The following is a 19,603-nucleotide window of genomic DNA, read 5'->3' on the forward strand; positions in this document are numbered from 1 at the left end:
TCCTATTTATTCGGCATTGAGCTGTCAAGGGTTGTGCTGTCTTTGGCCCTCTCAGTTTAGAATAACAGGGCTATTTATTGATACAAAGGAGAGGTGTTCAGATCATCTTGTTAAGATTCGAGGCTCAAAATAAACACTGCATCTTTATTTGGAGACCGGCATCCTTCCTCACAGGAAGGCTCCCGGCTGAATGTGTATGAAGCTGGGGAGGAGCTGTTTGCAACAGCTGCCTTGCTTAGGTTTTAGACTGTGCAAACGACTCCATCAGACACACAAGACCTTCAACAGTTTTGAGCAAAAGAGCCCGAGAGATAAATACATTTCACATTTCTAATCACACAAGGAACCATGAAATGATACTTTTTTTTTTTTTTTTTTTTTTTTTTACTTTTTGCATGGCGGCAGGTAAGGGATGACAGAGGTGTGGAAAATACACAACGGAGATCAGCCCATGGGTTCAAATGAACAGAGGAAGTGATTTTATACCTTTTGGGGGGTGGGAAACACCGAGATAATAAATACGAACGATGCTGAATATTTACAGTAGGAACAACAAATCAGTAGGTGAACACAAGACACTGGCAAACCCAGTCCAGCCTCTGGGGTCAAGTGAGCAGCTGAGCCAGAAACGGAGGAGAATGCTTGTGATGGAAGCAGAAAGGTCAAGGGGCCACGTAGGCGCGCGCGCACATGCGCGCGCATGCGGCATGGGAGCACTATAAGCTACATTCGTTTCCCGTGGCAAAGCCTGGTGTGTTGGCCTCCTCCCTTCCGGGCAGAACTGACGGAATGCCCACACTCTCTGTTCTCTGCAGCTTCACACCTTTCTGGGGGTTTCCTAGTGTGTCACCAGCCCAGCTCTTCCCAAATAACTTTTTCCCCCAAGCCTAGCGTATGAGAGATGGAGATCCTTCACACAGAAGACACCTGCTGAGTTTGGAGATGTGTTTAGAGAAACATGGCTGTCTCTGGCCTCAGGGGCCTGCCAGGAAGAAGTAGGGTAGTTGGGTTGGTCAGAATGCATGCTGTGTACCGTCCAGCTGGGTGCCGGCTGAAGAGACCGGGTCAGTGGAACAAAGCCAAGCCCTTCCATTTATGTGGCTGAGGGTGCTTTTGTGCTCTGACGGCAGATCTGGCTAGCGGCAGCAGGGACCCTGTAGCTTGTTGAACTGAAACTCCCTAATTACTATTTGGCCCTTCATAGAAGAAGTTGGCTGAGCCTGGCTCTGGAGACCTGGCCCCGGATACCTTCCACTTCTGTAACACTGGCTGCCAGCGTTACACTGTGTCAGCTGAAGAGGACAGAGATCCCGATGTTGAGCCCCTGCAGTCCCTTCTCTCTCCTCTGACCTTTCATCTATCCACACTTCTCTCCTTGTTGCTAAATTTCCACTTTGGCCACGGAGAAAAAGCTACTCATCCAAGTATGCTGAGAGTGACATTCCCCACAGGCAACAGTTTCCTCAGCCGTGCCGATGCCTTCCTCTCTTCTCCCTCTTTGTGCCATGCAGAGGCTGAATTCCAACTTGGCTGCACTAATCTAATGTATAGGCTCATGGACCTTGCTTGAGGTCAAGCAAAACTCTAGGGAAAGGATGTCTATGGAAAGGAGTCCTTGACTGTGGTCTCCCTTTGCGTATCCACTGTTGGGTGGGAGTAGGGTGGGGGAGGGGAAGAGATGCCCATGTGGGCAGTGCTTGAGCGTGCTCTTAAAAAAAAAACCCTCACCAAAAAATTACCCTCCAGAGATGGGCTGGGGTTGGTTTTCTTCCTCCTCTAAGCTGGTTTTTTTTTTTTTTTGACTCAATTGTTTGTTTTGAAAGCCATTTATTTAGATGACAGACACGTAGATGTCAATTGATTAAAAAAAAAAAAAAGTAAAATGGAGATCTGAAACAGTGGTCAAAATAAGCAAACAGAGGCCACTCCTTCAGTGTCCCCCAGACAGAACAATGGCTCAGAAACGACACACAGAAAAAGTACCATCCATGTCCCCTCCAGCAGCTCTGAAACACAAGATCCCATGCAGGACACTAAACTTCCTGTTTGGTACTGAGTGGCGCTCAGCCCCTCATCCTCTCTGCCTTGTCAGCTGTACGTCCCACTCAGCGCTACCCCGGAACCCAGCAGCCTGCTCTCTGCAGCCAGCCCTGGGAACGTGGGGGAGGGTCTACCCCCCACCTGTGGCCGCTCCCCTCCCAGGCTGACCTCCCCTCAACAGATCATACTTCCGCCACCCACTAGCTCCAAGGACCTAAGAGACAAAGTAACAAGGCCGACTCCAGACAACACTTCCTCCCATAAGCTTACCCGGGTGCCAACCCACCAGGCACCCGAGACCTTGCTGCCCTGGAATCTTCATCTCACCTGTTCACACACCTGCACGAAGTCCACAATTTGCACACATCCTGCGTGTGACATCCCCCCTCTTTAATGTAAATGTTTTGGAATGTCCATCGACATAAGAAAATGGACAGCCCAGAGGAAAGCTTTCTTGGCCGGGTTTTCATTTCACCTTCGGATGTCGGAATACTCAGACTGTTCGTCTTCCCACTCGCTGCTTCCAGAGGGTCCCTGGGCGCTCTGGCCACCGGCTCCGCCTCGAGCATGCGCACTTGGGTGGCTTTTGCTCCCTCGCTCACCCTTGGCACCTCTGTTGGCTATTAGGTGGTGGACTGTGTCCCGGTGGTAGTGAGATCTGGAGAGCTGGGCCCTGTCTGTCAGGGGCTGATGCTCCGGGGCTGCGGTGGGAGGTCTCTGTATTCTGGAGGTGCAGAAACTCAGGATGGAGCAGAGGCCTCCCCAGCTCTGTTCACACTGAGCCTGGACGCTGCGGGTGAGCGCCTCCTTCACGTCTTCCCCGCAGGTCAGCAGCAGGTTCACAAGGTCCACATAGGGCCTAGAGAGGAGAGCCGAGGCAGAAAGAGTTAAGAATGGAATATGTCTTAAAGGAGCACCGGGGAGTTGTGACTAGGTCAAAAGGGAGGAGACAGTGTTTAACTTGGGCTCAGTGGGTGATACTTGTGGACCAGGTTCCATAGCAGGCAATGGTGGGTATTAAGGCAGGTTCTTGCTCCGCAGATGGGTGTAGATACACAGGAGAAGGGCCAAGGGCTAGCACATTAATTTAAGGTAGGTATTGCAGGCAGAGGGGCACATTCAGGCTGAAGGAGCTGGTAAGCTTTGGCTTGAGAGGAGACAATCATAGCAAGTGGTTGAGGGCCTTCAGTATCAAATTCATGTGTGTGTGTGTTCAGTGAAAAATCCAGGGGGTGTTAGACTAAGGAGCTCTTGAGGAGCCTTCAGGAGACCCCATAGGTACCTTGCCCTTCATAGATGGAGTCTGTGAGGGTCTCCCAAGGCCACTTTCCCTGTCTGTATGCTTACAATGCAGGGCATTTTGGAAAGCTACTGGGTGTACCTGCCAGGAGAATTTGCAAAGGATGGAGATGCACTGGGTTGGACAGTTCCTTGTGGTGTCATCTTCCTTTGCAGGTAGCAGGGAGTTAGGATGCTGTCTGTAGCTCTCAGTTAGCCAGGACTCCCCTTTCATTGGTGCGTGGGCTGGCTGTCAGGGTGCCCGTGTCCAGACAACAGCTCTCTGAGGCCAACACAGTCCATGGGGGGAGGGGGGGCTCATAGATGTGCTCTCCATGTACACTGACTCCAAGGACAGACAGACTGAGTTGGTCTGTAGCCAAATAGGTGGAGGATGTGGCTCCAGGGGACAGAGGGAGTGTGCCCACTCTATAGTTATGGACTTCCTTGGTAAAGCATGTGTCCATCAGCGAGTTCTCAAGGCCTATCCACTGAGCTTTTCTTAACTTTCACCAGCCTCTACGAATCCCAGAAAGAATGTGGGATGCTTCATGTAACTCTGTGTGGCTAACTAGATTTAAGCAGTCTCTAGCCAGTAAAAGTCCTGGACATATCTGCCTGTGACATACAACCACACCCCCATATCCCCTGTAGGGAAATCGTCGTGGGTTGTGTAGCCATTTATAAGGAGCGAGGGTTCTTTCCTCTCCGGGACTTGACCTGACTCTTGGATGGCTACCCTAGGATGCTTGTAATCTGCAAGTTGGCAACTGTGGCTCTGCAGAAAAAGCAGTGTCTGAGATGTGTGCTATAGTCACTGCCATTTTTGCTAGTTACTCCTCAAGTTGGAATGGAGTGAGCTGTCCTTACTTCAAGGATGTAAGGACCAGGAAGAGTGTAGAAGGAAAGTCCCCTCTGGGAACTTTGGGCATGGAAGGCCTGGCCTGGGAACAGCCCAAAGGAACGTTCTGGAGCTGCTTGTTTTGAGGCTATATTATTCCTTAGGCTTCACTGTTTGTGCCCAGCTGGTGGGCAAGGTCCTAAGGCTCTCTCTCCAGCAGGCCTCTGCCAGTGGCAAGGATGGTTTTACACTGTCTTGTTGAACACTTTAAGGAGGAAGGTACCTAGAAAGGTCATATCCTTTCACCTTTTGGAAACAAGCACTATCTTAGGAAGCTCAAGTCTACAGAGTCCGTCTGCAAAATGGAAGAAGATGTCCAGTCACTTGCTGGCCCTATCAGAATCTGAACGAATTCTCCCCTTTAAGCTTCTCAAATGAAACTCTCCTGGGACCTTCCCCATCATGTGTGTCTCCCATTGGGCCCTGGACCCGCAAGGCAGACACCGGCCTCCCAAGGCAGGACTAGTCCCCCTCTCTGTGGCTTGCTCTGCCTTCTCCCAGGGAGGAAGCTGGGCCCTGTGGGGAGGGTGTGTGTGGCCAAGTAAGTTAATCGAAACCGTGCTTCGGGTTGGCAAGGTGCCTTCTCAGGCTGCAGGCTGGGCCTGTCCGATGACAAAACCCAGCGCTCAACTGAGTGTCAACAAGGCTGAAGGAGGGGGATGTGCTTGAGGCTTCAAATCCTTGGTGGCTGCCAGGACCTGGTGACGGGGTGTGCAGGGACCAAGGGAGATGGCCGCAGCTAGGGGGAGGCAGACGATAAGGAGATAGAGGGGATGGACAGGCACACTGAAAGGGGCAGCTTGCAGCAGATGGGACATTGCTGCTGTCCCTGCTCCTGGCATGAGCCTTGGAGAGGACGAAGTGGTTTGGATTCTGCAGCGACTGACTTCCTCCTCTTTAGCGTGAAAAGGCAAAGTTGGCTCATAGTCCAGTGTTCGTGACTCCTGTCGCACACTCAGAGATGACATTTCTTGGCATTTCAGGGTTGAAAGGGCCCTTTAACCAGTTAAGCTGGTTGAAAATTTGGGAGAGTTTGGGCAATTCAGCTTGAAGTCGAGGCATTGCATTGTTGCAACAGAGGATGGAGGGCTTCAAGGGAATGTCACTGGGGTGTGGCACGGCCCGCTGCCCAGGACTGGCTTAGCAGGAGGAGACCCTGCACGTGGCCCCCTGGCAGTGTCCTAAAGACAGCCACGCCTCTGCTCAGGGTGGGCCACCTGCATCTCCAGAGCAGGCCCCTGGTGGCTGCTGCTGCTTATTCTAAATGGTGTGGGGGAATCCTTTGAAAGAGACCCTGGCCTGGTGGCCATGTTTCTGTGGAAGAGATACTAGAACACCATAGTGCTTCAACCCTTTCTACATTCTAGGGTGGGAGTGTGTGTTCCCCAAACCTGAAAATCCTGAGTTCTCCCAAAAAGTCCCTTTTTAAGAGGATACCAACATTTCACACACTCCAGGACTCTACCCTAGGTGTTTACCAGGCGCCCAGCCTCCCAATCACAAGGCCAAGAAGCCATCTTAAATACGTCACAGAGCCTTCAGAGGTTCCTTGGCTTTGTGGAACATGTGCTTCTCTCAAGAGCAACTTGAAGGAAAAGACCCTAACCCTCTGGTCACGATGAGGAAGTAAGGAAGGAAAGGAAGAAGCCCTGGTCATATACGAAGACTCATGAAGCCTTCACAGGTCTAGCAAGAACAGGCTAGGGAGGAGCCAGACATCCCGACAGCCGGCCTCCTCCTCACATGAAGTTTCAGTCATACAGTCAGTCAGTTCTGTGCCTGTTGATTCAACTAGCCAGCTGGAGATCACTGTTCCAGAGACAGCCAGCTTCGTGCTGAAGCAGGCTTTTTCTTGACACTATTTCCTAAGTACTGTAGACTAACATCTTACACAGCAATTGTGTTGTTCTTAAGTTTTATAACTCATTTGGAGTAGATGGGAGGATGCTAAGTCATATGTAAATACTTCATCGATATATCTGAGACTTTCTCATTCATGGATGTTGGTAGGTCAGGGAGGTCCTCGAACCAGCTATCCCCAGTGGACAGCCAGAGAAGACTGCATTTCCGTTCCCCAGGCTGCAAAGTAGGGAACGAATCTCACGAGTGAGAAACTTAAGCTCTTAGCTTCACTAGCCTTCTCTATGGTATGAAGATGCTACTTTCAATCCTGTAGTTAGTTTGGAAAGACAAACATGAAAATCCACAGATATCCCATAGGCAAGGTCCTGGCATGCCCAAGACAAATCCAAGACAATTACTATTGTTGATGCTGTTTGTTCCTTCGTAAATATTTGGGAGAACAAAAATATATTGTAAAGTTTTAGTATGGATCAAAAACCCTGCAAAGTATTTTTGCTTTTGGAGAGAGCACTTGCAGAATTTCACCATGGACAATTCAATATTGTACCAAGCAAGCTACCGAAGGCCATATAAAGTGGGCAGAGGTAGGAGATGGCTGGCACCAGAATCTAGGCGTTAGTGTGGCGAAGGCAGGGAATACATTTGGTGACATAACTGGGAGATTGTCCCTAAAATTTGTGCCGATTTGGCCCAGTGAGTCATCTTGGAAAGACTGGCATTGCTACAGAGGGGGCAGTGACTGGCACTGGTCTCCTCAGTTGGTGGCTTCCCTTTTGCTCTGTATCTGTCTTCTGGGCCTGTGGACCAGATTTCATGTTAGAAACAAAGATGTAGTCTGGTTTAATGCTCTGCAAAATCCAGGATCCTGCATCTGGGGTGAGTTTCAAAGAATGAGATTTTTTTTTTTTGCCTCTTTCACCGAATTGTGACTCTTTAAGTCCAATTTAGTATGCATGTTTAGCCGACTATAAAGATTCTGATACTTGTTTTGTGCTTTCTGCAGAGGTAGAGAAGGGAAAGGGGAGTCTCTGAAAGATGAAAAAGCTGTGGATCAGATTGGCACATTTAAGGGTGTAGATGTTGTAGCCACACTGCCTGGACCCCAGACCCTAGTTTTGCTTTTCCCTGTGTCCTTCACCCCAAGTAGGCTCAGTTTTCTTATCTGTGAATTGGGGATACAAAAGGTTTTTGTGAGGACTGGGTTACACACTTGACATAGCACCTAGCACACAAAACCAGGTGAGTGTCAGTAGGCACCAGCTGTCTCTACTGACACCTGTGAGCTACTGGGACCACACAGTAACCAGCTGCGACTTGGCTAGGGGTAGAATGGAAAGTGCTTCTGACTGTAGATATTTTGTGCTTAGTGAAAATAATGATTTGTTGCTGTTTGTGAAAGTGTCAAATCTGATGATTTTCTGGGGGGTTTTCTAGGGCACCCCACAACTGTATCCACTTGAAGGTAGTTCACCTCCAAAAAATAGCATTTTCATATATACTTCCAGCCTTCAGGACTCCACCCTTGCCAAGCCCCACTCCTTCCTCCCGTTCTCCTGGGCACGGGATGCGACTTACCCGTGCAGCAGGAGATCCTTGAAATGGATCATCTCCACAATCACACCGACGTTCTCCTGTGCGGCCGAGCACAGGTCGTGCTTGACATAGCATTCCCTCTGCAACTGGAAAACCATCTCCTTAATTGCTGGACACTTCCTGCTGATGCAGCCGAATTTATGCCGTAGGGCATGGGCCTTGCACCTCAGGGCATCCTTGATGAATGACTTGCCCTAAAGATGGAGGACACAGAAGGGTGGGGCCAAAGGAGATGACATCACTAGCCAGGATGACACTTGCCAGCCCCAGGCTTGCACAGGAGTCTTTGATCACAAGAGTCCCAAGGTTCCACTGGCCTGGATGCACTTTCAGGAGGGAAGCTATATCAGAGTTATATCTAAGAGTGACATGACTCTACCCCAAACCCCCTGCATCAGGCCAGAGTGGATGTGAGCTCTGTACACTAGCAGATCTCTCTCTCCATCCGTTACTCTTCTAGTTTCCTGAAATCGGGGCTTCCTCCAGGCAGCTGGGTGGATTCTGCTTGGTAGCACAATCTGTGGAACCTCAGGGCATTGGACCATGACTCCTTGGCCAGTATCAGCGAGAGCACACTCTCTTTTGCTCTCCATCACGGAGGCTGCACTCTTGGAGTCTCATGTTTCCGTTCTAGGGCTCTAGGTCACAGTCTTGTCTGCCCCTCTCTTGCTTCCAGGAGGAACATCTTTTGCTTTTAAACTGTTGGGATTACAGTTTCTGAAAGGCCCACCTGGCACCTAGTGTGGCAGCTTGCGATTAAGACAGGGAGACTCCTCCCAGCTCTGCCTCAGAGAGACGAGGCAGCCAGGCACGAAAGTGACCTGCAGCTCTCTTTCCTGGTAACCCCAGCACACCGTGCCAAGGTCAGAAAGGAGACAGCTTCCGGGAAATGGGGGGCAAGCTCCTGCCTTCACTCCTACCAACCTGGCCTGGAGAAGTTGGGTGCCTAGCCAGGAATCTCCCTTCAGTTACTATGCAAATGGGCCATCTGAAGAGGCAAGCCCTGGTTTTGGTTTTTGTTTGTTTGTTTGTTTGTTTGTTTGTTTTAGAAGCAGGTCTGGAAATCACTGAGTTGAGAAAGTGAACCAGGTTAGGTTGGAAGTGGGAAGCCAGCCAGCATATTTATTTTGGTTTTCTCTTTAGAGGTGACTGCAGTCAGTGGGAACCCACGTAGCGCACACGCCCTTCCTGTGGCCCCTGTTTCTTTTATTTGACCGGAGCCAAATGGGATGGAGGGCAGGGCTTGGCACTTTCATAAGTAGCTGTGTGCTGAAAAGTGACTTGGAAGGGTTGCCCCAGCCTGAAAACGTATTCCTATTGGCTGAGAAAACAAGCAGGGGTAGATCTCTGGGAGAGCGTGGCAAGCTGGTGTTTGTATTCTCTGGCATCCTTTGGGAAGGCCCCAGACCCCAGACGCACTCCTCTCTTCCGGATTTCCTATGGTGTGTGTCCTAACTCCAGTCAGTTGTGGTGGGGGTGGGACATCTTTTTAAGACTCGAGGAGTTCAAAGCTCTCTCCCTTTCCTCCTGGTTTCTGTTTCCCCTTCTGCTACCTCACATCCTCCATGGTTTAGATTGTGGGAGCCGTCACTTTCTGATGGACAGGCCTTGCTTTGTCAGGCTGCCCACGGGGTGTCAGCGGATGGTGACTGGTGACTTTTATAAAATCACATCTCAACCTTTGACCTCTTCTGAACTTAGTCACCATGCTCCAGTGAAATAGGAGAGGAAGTGTATGAGATAAAACAGGGTGTTTCAACAGGGCCGAGAGCCGGGGCACAGAATGAATGCGATTCTAATGTCACAGGCCATCTAAACACACATTTGGGCCTTCTGTGACAGAACCATTGCTTGCTTATTGGTTTTCTGCCCTGGGCAACGAACGACTCAGCTCTACCTTGGGGTCTCTGAGGCGGATTCAGCTATGACTGTAATGCAAGGGAGGTTAAGTCAGGATTTTGACTTTTCAGGTTGGGAGAGGAGACTCTGCTCCCTGATGTTTCGAGACTGTGCATTGTCTAGGCTGCCTGCCTGCCTGCTTGCCTGTGTGCACATGCGTGTGTTTCTCAGAAGAACATTTTCTACCTATAGCTTGGATCTCTGTCATTTTAGCTCTTTATTCCTAATGTAATGGGTTTTGGGGACTGGGTTCTAGTTTTCCAGACTGTTTATCGCTGACTCTGGTATCCAGTCTGCTCTGCCTGTGCGGTCACAGCATGAGAATGCAGAAGGTTTTGGCTTATCGGCTCTCTGGAAAGCAGAGCAATGGGGAAACATGGAAACACCGGTGGCGTCCTGCCGCACACCTGCAAATACCAGACTCCCTCCAATAACTCAAGTCCAGGAAATCTGCTCGCATGTCTTTCCAGCCAATATTTCAACCACGCTACACCAACCCAGAATATTTTTCATGCTCTAGGTTCTTTTTACCTGGGCATCGAATTTTCCAGCGTTGTGCAGAAACGTCATGCAAATCCCATGTAAGCCCTGGATTTCACAAGAGTTGTTCTCGAAACACTCGAACACGCCACACCCGACGTCCCCGGCATTGACCAAACAGTGCTGGATCTCCGCTAAAATGAAAAAAATTGCATACAAATTTTTCTGCCATGCTAAGTGTTAATGAGGGCTAAAGGAAAAAAAATCAAGGACAGAAAACTCGTGCCAATTTCAGAATCTAAGGAGAGGAAAGAAAATGTCATTATTTACTACGACGTATGGAAAGTATGGGCATTTGTAAAATTAGCCAAAATAAACAAATATCACAGTCAGAATTTAGTCTGAGCATTTTTCCTTTCTTCCTTTTATCGTTTCCACTTAATGAAGGCATTTGTGGGACTACTGCTCAAGAGCAGAAAGCACTTCAGCTTTTGAAACCCAAAGGGAAAATAAGATTTGAAAATGACCACATTTCATGAATTAAATGTTGTTTTCTACTTGGGAATGCAGAAGCCACTGGCGTAAAGATCTGGCCATTTCCTTCCTGACCCAGAAGAAAGCGTCCAAGAAACTTCAATTCAGCTTTATGATTCAACACCTAAAAATCAAAACAAGATTCCTATTAAAGCCGAGCCTCCAAACCACCGGCATTAAAAATGCCAGGCCACGGAGGCTGCAGCTGGCTGGCAACAGCCTGGGACCGGAGCAGGCAGGTGGGGGCTGGCCTCCACCCGCCACCATTCGCTTTGGAGGTTCCTTTTAATTAGGGATCCGGTGTGAGATATCACTTAATCCCCTCGAATCCCAGAGGCCCCAAGCCTGCTCCCTCTTCCAAGATGTCCTAATTCGTCAGCCTGAAAGGACAGACCGGGAGCTGTCAGTCTCATGCCTTGCTCGGCTCGCTCAGTTCTACGATTTAAACCAACCGCAAAATTACAAGAGGAAAGTGTATTTTGGAAGAAGGGCGGGGCTCGAGTCGAAAAATCGGTTATCACATGAAATCTAGCAAGAGAACGAGGGGCGTGTGCCTGTGAAGGGGCGCCTAAACCCGAGAGGGGGCAGGGCGGACGAGGGACCCTCGACTGTGCGCCTGGGCAGCGGGGGCGAGAGACTGAACTGACCCCACGCGTGGTTGCGGGCAGGGCAGAGATCACTCACTCGGAGGACCCCGATCCCGCACTTGTGCATTCCGGCTCAGGCAAGGAGCGCACGCACGCCACGGCCGCGGCTCTCACAGGCCCCCCGAGGAATTGCGGGGGTGGGGGCGTGAGCCAAGAGTCGAGCGGCAGACACGTTTCTTTCTCTCCCGGGAGCTGGGAAGAAGGCCAGCCCCGTGTGCCACACGCCAGGCTTCTGCGCTGCAGCTTGCTGGTGAGCAGGGCCGCGCACGATTCGTGTCAACATTTCTTCCCTTGCTGACTTGGCTAGGAGGCTGCAGCACCAGAGGTACGCTTTCCGAACCCCCTCCCCCCCCCCCCCCCAAAGGAAAAGTTCTCCATGCTACCTAACTGGCCAGGGCCAGCAAAGTTCTGGGATGTCCGGCATCTTTGGAGGAAAGGGAAGACAGTCTGTGCCAGGCTGGCCGGCTTGGAAACGAAGTTCTAGGTGCAGGGCGAACCCGGCTCCCGGGACCCTTGGTACCTCGCACGGGCCAGGCGGGACGAAGTGCGCCCTGCTCCGGCTCCGGGACACCGGCTGGAGCTGGCAGCAGCGTCAAGCGCAGCCTCGTTTCCCCTCAGCCCCGGGGGAGGCTAGCAACAAGTCCTGCCTCAGCCATTTCATCACCCTGCTAGCACGTGCCGATTCCGGGCTCTCGCAGCCCGGGCCAGACCTCGCTTCGCCTCTCTCTTCCCTCTGCATGTCCCGAGCCATCAAGACTTTGTGCGGCCCGGGGTGAGCTCGGGTCGCCGGCTTGGGGCTCAAGGCACCCGGCGCGCTGCGAGCCTGCACCCTGTTCTCCCCCAGCAGCTCTGGGCTGCAGGGCGCACGCGTTTACCTGCGTTCTGCAGGGACAGGCGGCCTTTCTGCTGCGAGCCCCTGTCTTGGGGACCTTCCGGAGGGTTCGTGGAGTCCGTTCCCCGCGCAGGGTCCAAGGTGGCAAACACCAAAGCCAGGGTCACGAACTGGCCCAGCCGCTCCGCACACATGGTTCTGGGTATCACCCTGCCGCCTGGAGACCTGGATTCTTTGTGCGCCCCTCCTCCTCGTCTTCCTCCTCCGCCGCTTCCCCCCTCCTCCCACTCTTCCTCCTCGCTGGCCCCTTCCCTCCTCCTCACCGCGGCTCGGATAGAGGTTACCCAGCGCCCTCCCGTAGCTCTCTGGAGAGCATGTGACCAGGCCGTTAGCCGCGCCGCGAGTGCCCGGCGATAGCAGGGATGGTGCCTCAAATATCCCTGGAAGCTCTGGTGTCACTTGAATGAAGGAGTCGAGCAGGTGTTGTCCCGGAGGCTGGACCAATCGGAGACCCCGGCCCGTTTGACAACACAGCGGGAGGCGGGGCCTGCGCCAACTACTACGGGAGGAAGCCGAGCGCCGCTGCGAGCGAGCGAGCTAGCGAGCGCCCCACAAAGTTGCAGACCTGGCGGCGGCCACGCGTTTGCGTGTGTGTGTGTGTGTGTGTGTGTGTGTGTGTGTGTGTGTGTGAGCGCAGCCTGAGACGCGTGCGCGTGTGCGGGTGCTCCGGGTCAATGGCTGAACGGACTGGGGGTTGGGGGGGAAATCAAAGCGGATGCCAACTCTAGTTGCAACTAAAAACTTAAAAAAAAGGGGGTGGTTGGGTGGGGTGGGTGGGGCGGGAGATGTCGGTCTTCACAAGGACAGAGTCCCCAGGGTTCGCATCCGGCGGGGAAAGTTTCCTCTTTGGAACACAGTGACATCCTCAGCCCCGAGGCCTGAACAAAGTGGAACAGATACCTGGGCACAGAGATGGTGCGAGCAAATTGAGCTCTGGTGGGAATTCCTAAGCGTCCTGACGCTTGGTTTTTTTTTTTTTTTAAGGCGCTTGAGGACGGGCGCGGAAGCCCTGGAGCGCTTGGCCCGATTGACAGCCCACCGCCCACCTTCTTTCTGCCTGGATTCGATGGGTCTAGCAACACCTGGGGCATCTCGTCTCGCCCCTCCTCCAACCCAGACGGATTCCTGTCTGGGCTTCAGGGTTCCAGGTGACAATCCAGACTTGCATCATTTCCTGGCTGGCGGTTTGGAGGCCCAGGCAGCCTTGGGTCAGGCGGCCACAGAGCATCGCGTGCCCCAGAGGCCTGAGCTTGACAGGCAACTTTAGGCGTCTCCAAACACATTCTTCAATTTTCCCCAATTGCCACTCAGCCCAGCTACGGGTTTTCTTTATACTGCAGTCCTCTGATGTAAAATCAAAGCACCCTACCCCCAAATCTGGGGACGTTCTCTCCATCTTTTCTCCTCTTCTTGGAGCCCCCTCCTTAAGCACCCTGGGAATCAGATCGCCTTCAGCAGCCATCTCCGCTGCCGGAGGAAGCAGGGAGAAAGTTGGGCGCTGCTGGGAGCGTCTCTCCTCCCTGCTGTGTGTGTACGTGTGCACGCTCACGTCTCCCTCGCGCTGGGCCCGGGACAGGAACTGCTGCTCTTGGCCTCGTTAACCCGAAGGAGTAATTCGGGGGGCCAGCTTGGTTGGGGGAGGGTAGAGAGGCGAGCGCTGCCACCTAGCGCCACCTGGCCCTCGTCCGGTATTGGCACTCGTTGCCCCTCCCCCGCACTCCCCACCCTTGTCTTGGAGAACAGGTGAGCCTGGGTACCAACTCTCTACACCCGTCCTTGCTCGACTTCCCGCTCGCCCGCGCATTCTGCAGTAATGCGCCTGGGAGGTTTCATCACCCACCGCCCGCGGCGACTGCAACCCTGGGCCTCCGAAACGAGGCGCGCTCGCGGCCTCTTCTGCGCCTACGTGTGACACGCCTGGGGGAGGGGTGTAGAAATGGGCGCGCAGGTTGTCTTTCCGCAGCTGCTCGTTAGCGAGGGAAATGAGAAGCAGGAGGTCAGGACGACTGCTGCTTCAGACTGGAGGAAGGAGATGGAAAGGGGCCCTGGGAATGGGCTTTCCAGGGCAAGACTTCTCGGAGCTTCCGTCCACTTCTTGGCCCCAGGAAATGGTCACTTTGAATCTCTTAGTCTTCGATGGTGGGAAGAAACTGGCCATTCGTGACCATAACAGCAGTGACTTCCTCATTTATTTTTGTTGAGAAAGATGGTGGATATTGGGTATAATATGGACCATCCTTGCTTGCTTGAATAGTCAGTTTAGCTCCCTTTATTAGTTTAGGGGCTGGGAACCCTCCTGCACATCAAAACAAAACAAATAAACAAAAAAAAAAAGGCATTTTGGTCTGCCTCCACCCTTTAAGGCCAAAAATTTCCTGGGAAAGTCGAGTGGCCCTCAGCCTTAACATTAGGGCCTCTTTAATGAACACAAGTGCTATCAGAGAAACAGGATCTGGAGATTCACGCAGCAGAGGGAAACCACCCGCTTTGTTCCGTTGTAGAGAGGCCCCTGCACCTGCCCTCAGAGGGTCTGCATGGTTTGAAAAAAAAAACCATCTTGAGGCTTTAACTTCAACTTTCAAAGGAATTTCATGGTTCCCATCTGAACCTCCTGCTGCTTTGGAAAGAGCACATAGTAGCTAGATGCGTGGTGCTGTCAGCCTGCACATGGTATCCCTTCTAGAAGTTTCGTCTCCGGCCAATGCCAAAGCGTGCAGACAAAGATGCTCTCCCAGTCTGTCTCTCACCAGGGCTGCTGGACCAACTGGAAGGTTTCCTGGGTAATCCTCTAGGATAAAGGCCCAGAGCAAAGTGAGGTGGGGTGTGACTCACCCCGGTGTCTTTGTTGTCCTTTCTGTCTTCTCTGCAGATTCCTTTATCTCCCTCAGTCTGGGTTTGACAGTTTAGTGGAATGGCCGGGGGACAGTAATGACACCTACAAAACTATGACTTAAGCACAGGCCCTGTATACATCACAAGGTTGAAACTTCTGTATCTCTCTAACTCCAACATTCACCCTAAGACTTAGAGGAGCAAGGGCTGGCCAGCCAGTGCTGCCCTTGGGGTTCCAGTGTCTGTGGACAAGCCCACCTCAGTTTGAGGCGTCTAACTGCTGAAACAGGTCTGGTTTGTCTGTGACAGTCAGACTTGAGGTGTGAGACCCCTGCTTTCTCTTTACCAGTTGTCCTCACTCAAGTCCAAGAGTGAAGTGTTTGGGTTGAAAACTAGAGGAGAATATAGCCAAGTGGATGCAAGAGGAAGGATGTTTCCATGGAGACAAAACACAAGAAAAGGGGAGGGACACTGTGAGCTTGGTGTTGAGAATGAGGCTGTCCAGTTTGGTGCTAAAGAGGGAGACCAGGCTAGCCACGTGATAAGACTGGCCCATGCTGACAAATCTGTGGAAGATCTATTACCTCGATAGGCATCTAAAGATGTGACAAAGGATGCTCTATGATTGGGTTCCCTTTCAGAGAAAGCTCTAAGATGGGTGGGTACATTTTGGAACAAGACAAATCCAGTGGAAAGGAATAGGTTGAGCTCTGTGGGCTGTGGGATCCAGGACAGAAGGATTCCAGTGTGCTCCAGTGTGAGTAGGTGGGGGTCCCAGCAGATAGGCTCACTCTAGCTTGCTGAGGCAGCGATTATATAAGTTGACACATGTCTCTAGTCCAGGCTTCTGAGAGGTTCCGGAGCCAGGAGAGGAACATGGCTTACACGGGGAGCTCCGCCCACTGACTGTCCCAGCCTATTGGGGCAAACTGGCTGAGCTTATGGCACCACCTGCTGGCCAGAAAGGGTACTGCCTGACCCAGTAGTGGACCCACTTCTGGGACCGGGAACTGGGCGGCCCAAGGCCTGCTCAATTTCTTCACACCAGCTCGCCCTGGTCCAGCCAGTTCTCCCAGGGCTAGGATTTAACTTCATTCCCACAAGGAAGGACATCTCTCTCAAACATTTCTATTTTCCATCTGTCCTCCGCCCTCCACTGCCTTCTTCCGTGCACTCTGCTTTTTCATACTTGTAGGACAGGAAAGCAGGAAAAATTAGGGGTGGAGGTTAGAGGTAGAACTGGACAAAGTGTCAGTCTGCTGCATCAGGTTCCCCAAATTCACATAAGCAGATGTCTCCCCTAAAAGGTCTTGATCCTCCCCCTTGTCTTGGCTCATTGGTTGCTTTATTGAACAGGCTTCAGGATTAAAGGTGACGAAGTCTTTCCCATTCGGTTTTGTTTATTGATACATCTCCAAAATGTTTTCTGTTCTTTTTCCCTGTCAAACCTCATCTCTCTAACATCCAACTGAAGAAGGTTTTTGGGTCTGGCCTGGAAAATGACCACTTACAATACTTTTTTGTTTTTTTTTGTGTGTGTGTTTTTTTTAAAGCTGGACACAGTGCTACATGTCTTTATTCTCAGCTACTTGGGTGACAGAGACGGGGCATGGCTTGAACCCAAGGCTTCGTGGCTAGCCTGAGCAATACTGTGAGGAGAATGCATTCTGAGCTCCCTAACTAGCTTTCAGAGTGCTGGAACACATCGCTTGTGAGCGGGGCATTTCCTCTGTCTCATCAATTAGCAGTCAAGCCATCCGTGGAAAATTATAAATGGTTCAAAGAAAAATGTAAAGTCCTTGTAAGGACGCTGTGTCCCTCACTAGATTCCTTTCCTGGGGTGGAGTGAGAAGACAGTGACCATCAAGTGTCTGCTGTGGACTGAGCTGTGTTAGGGTTTTATCCCAAAACCTCAACAGGACCCAGGAATCATCACCATTTTCCTTGGGAATGTAGTTTTTTATTTCTTTTTGTGTGATAAGACAAACTTCATTAAAAAAATATCCCAAGCAAGGGGCTGCCTGGCTTCCCAGCTGAGACCAGAGGGGGACACTTGTGTGGGAGGAGGTCATGTTCCTTCTTGCTGGTTTTGAAACTTTGGCTGAGAAATGCTGGATTTCTGATGGATGAAGGAAAATTTTTTCTGTAAGGCTTGTTTTCCAAATGAACCTGACTCTGGAAATGATGAAATTGGTTAATGGGATTTAACCCTCATTGCACCCTCAGGAGTCTTCAAGAAGTTTCTTCTTCTTCTTCTTCTTCTTCTTCTTCTTCTTCTTCTTCTTCTTCTTCTTCTTCTTCGTCTTCTTCTCCTCCTCCTCCTCCTCTTCCTCCTCCTCCTTCTTCTCCTTCTCCTCCTCCTTCTTCTTCCTCTTCTTCCTCTTCCTCCTCCTCCTCTTCCTCCTCCTTCCCCCCTCTTCTTCCTCCTCTTTTCATTCTCTTCCTCTTTTTCACTCTTTCTCTGCCTCAGCAGTTCTATTAACAAAGAGCTACTTCATGACCTTTGTCAATTTTTAGAAGTCTTACGAAGACATAAGAAAAGAGTGAAATTCATTCAATCTTAAAATTATTTGGTAGAACCTTTGGCAAGTCTGTGGGTCTCTGTATAAATCACAGGACCTTGATTTAATTTTGGTATATCTTTGACATTTTATCATCCTAGGGGTTATTTAATAATTATTCACCAGTGGCTGTCAACTCTGGTAACGATATCTGAAGCGATCTCTGAAGCGGGATGCCACGGAGGATGATGCAGGAGGGAGGAAGAAACTCTGCTGGCGTGTCATGCAGAGCGCCCCCTCTGCTCTCAGGAAGCTATGACAGACTGACCCATCTTTGTGGTCTTCGCCTAATGGCCGCTATTTATTTATTTTTCTCAGACATGCATTATTTATTTATTTAACTTGTGCCTAAACAGTAGTGTTCATGGGGTCTGCTTCTTTTGTTTTCCATGAATGTAGAACTTCTAATCTTATGTACAGAACTGGCTGAGAGGAAGACTGACAGCGGGAGATGTACAGTTCTCAGGCAAATGAGATCAATGTGAAGATGGCATACTGTTTACCGGTAACGTCGATGGGCCATGAGCTGTGTGAGCAAGTTCCAGGCTCTGGGCCAGCCGATGCCAACCTAGATGACGGACTCCATCTTACGGCTCTGTGAGCAGACTGCGATGCGGAGCAAGCACCATTCAACGGGAACAAATTTATCCTAAAATATTTGTGAAAACATCTGTGAAAACAGATGATGGAGGGAGTCCAGGCAAAGGAACAGGTTCTACGGAGACAGAGGAGCGTGACCTGACGATTCGCCCTCGTGGGTTTTCACTCTGATCCGCACGCACTTCACTGCTATGGAGTGAAGGTGACAATCAGTCTCTCCAGAACAAAGCTAACGGCTGTCGCAGGCTTTGGGAAGAATGTAGTTTGTGTGAGAACCTGTAGAACAATGAGCTAGAACTCACTGTCTCGGGATCCGAGATGGCCAGGATGAGGCTTCCCCAGGTTCACACCTGACGCACTGCGGCTGTGGTCGTACGGCAGTGCTCACGCTCATGTTAGGCTTATATCTTCTCAAAACTAGGAAACTATGCTGGGGGAATTCTCCACATTTAAATTAGTAAGTTTTATAATAAAGTTTTACCTCCATCGGTTAGAAACAAACAAACAAAAACAAACAAACAAACAAGCACACAGGGCTCTTCTGGCAGCAGCGTCCAGATGAGACCAATTATTTCTTGTACATGAAATACTAACCCCCAAATGAATACTCTGTGCCCATTGATGTCCCCGTGTCAGCGACTATCTTCGTCACTCATTCATGACTCACACTCATCCCTGATGCTGTCCATTTCCAGCTGTCTCAGCTTCATCAGGCTGCTGGCTGTCGGAGCAGGAGGCTGCGAGGGAGATAGCTTACATGGCCCTCAGTGTCAGTCAAACTCCTGTGGGGACGGGAGGCACAGGAGCAAACCCACATGACACAGGAGCTTCATCTTAAAGGAGCTTGTAGGATTAAAAATTATTTTCGTTTTTATATTTTTATGGAGCTGGGACAGAACCTAAGGCTTTGGGCATGCTAATGCTAGGCACATGGGCTGTACGGTTGAGGTACTCCCTAGAGAATTTTTTGCAAGAAAATTTAAGCACCCAACATCTTCATTTTACCTTCATTTTAGAACCTTACCTACTCTGGCATTTATTAATTCAATAAACTCACACATATCTGTGTATTCAACCTGGTGACGTGTTCTGCACAAGACAGGGACACAGTGTCTGCCCTTACAGTTGAGCATGGGGAGGGTCATTTTTATAAAGCATACGGTGGGAATATTGATAGCGAGGAACCAAGCAGATGATGGAGGGACTCCTAAGAGGGGTCAAAGGTGAGGAATCCTAGGGTTTTTTTTTTTTTTTTTTTTTTTTTTTGGTTTTTCGAGACAGAGTTTCTCTGTGTAGTCCTTGCTGTCCTGAGAACTCACTCTGTAGACCAGACTGGCCTTGAACTCAGAAATCCGCCTGTCTCTGCCTCCCAAGTGCTGGAATTACAGGCGTGCCACCACTGCCTGGCAGAATCCTAGTTTTTATATTCATAAAAAACAAGACACAGATATTGAAAGCTGACCAGGAGGCATTTGTAATCTGG

The 19,603-nt window shown here is 50.7% G+C and overlaps 1 protein-coding gene and 1 long non-coding RNA gene across 2 annotated transcripts; one reads left to right on the plus strand and one right to left on the minus strand.

Annotated features, from left to right (window-relative positions):
- Positions 1-1,865: 1,865 nt before the first annotated feature.
- On the minus strand, positions 1,866-12,695 carry Stc2 (stanniocalcin 2). Its single transcript, XM_052196933.1, has 4 exons — positions 12,111-12,695; positions 10,106-10,248; positions 7,658-7,869; positions 1,866-2,899 (listed from the first exon to the last, which is right to left on the minus strand). The coding sequence occupies exons 1-4, from the start codon at positions 12,259-12,261 to the stop codon at positions 2,512-2,514; spliced, it is 894 nt and encodes a 297-aa protein (XP_052052893.1). The 5' UTR covers positions 12,262-12,695; the 3' UTR covers positions 1,866-2,511.
- LOC127695056 (uncharacterized) lies at positions 11,086-19,171 on the plus strand. The gene is made up of 3 exons (XR_007979892.1): positions 11,086-11,560; positions 13,112-13,275; positions 17,920-19,171. It is a non-coding gene; the product is annotated as an uncharacterized LOC127695056 (long non-coding RNA).
- The last annotated feature ends 432 nt before the right edge of the window (positions 19,172-19,603 follow it).

The sequence above is a fragment of the Apodemus sylvaticus genome, chromosome 10 (assembly GCF_947179515.1).
Source record: "Apodemus sylvaticus chromosome 10, mApoSyl1.1, whole genome shotgun sequence".
Classification (NCBI taxonomy): Eukaryota; Metazoa; Chordata; class Mammalia; order Rodentia; family Muridae; genus Apodemus; species Apodemus sylvaticus.

Excerpts from the sequence above, each read along its gene's own strand:
- Stc2 (XM_052196933.1), bottom strand. The coding sequence starts at position 12,261 with ATGTGTGCGGAGCGGCTGGGCCAGTTCGTGACCCTGGCTTTGGTGTTT. Across the intron at positions 10,249-12,110 it reads CCTGTCCCTGCAGAACGCAG|CGGAGATCCAGCACTGTTTG; the intron begins GTAAACGCGTGC and ends TTTTCATTTTAG. Across the intron at positions 2,900-7,657 it reads AAGGATCTCCTGCTGCACGG|GCCCTATGTGGACCTTGTGA; the intron begins GTAAGTCGCATC and ends TCTCCTCTCTAG.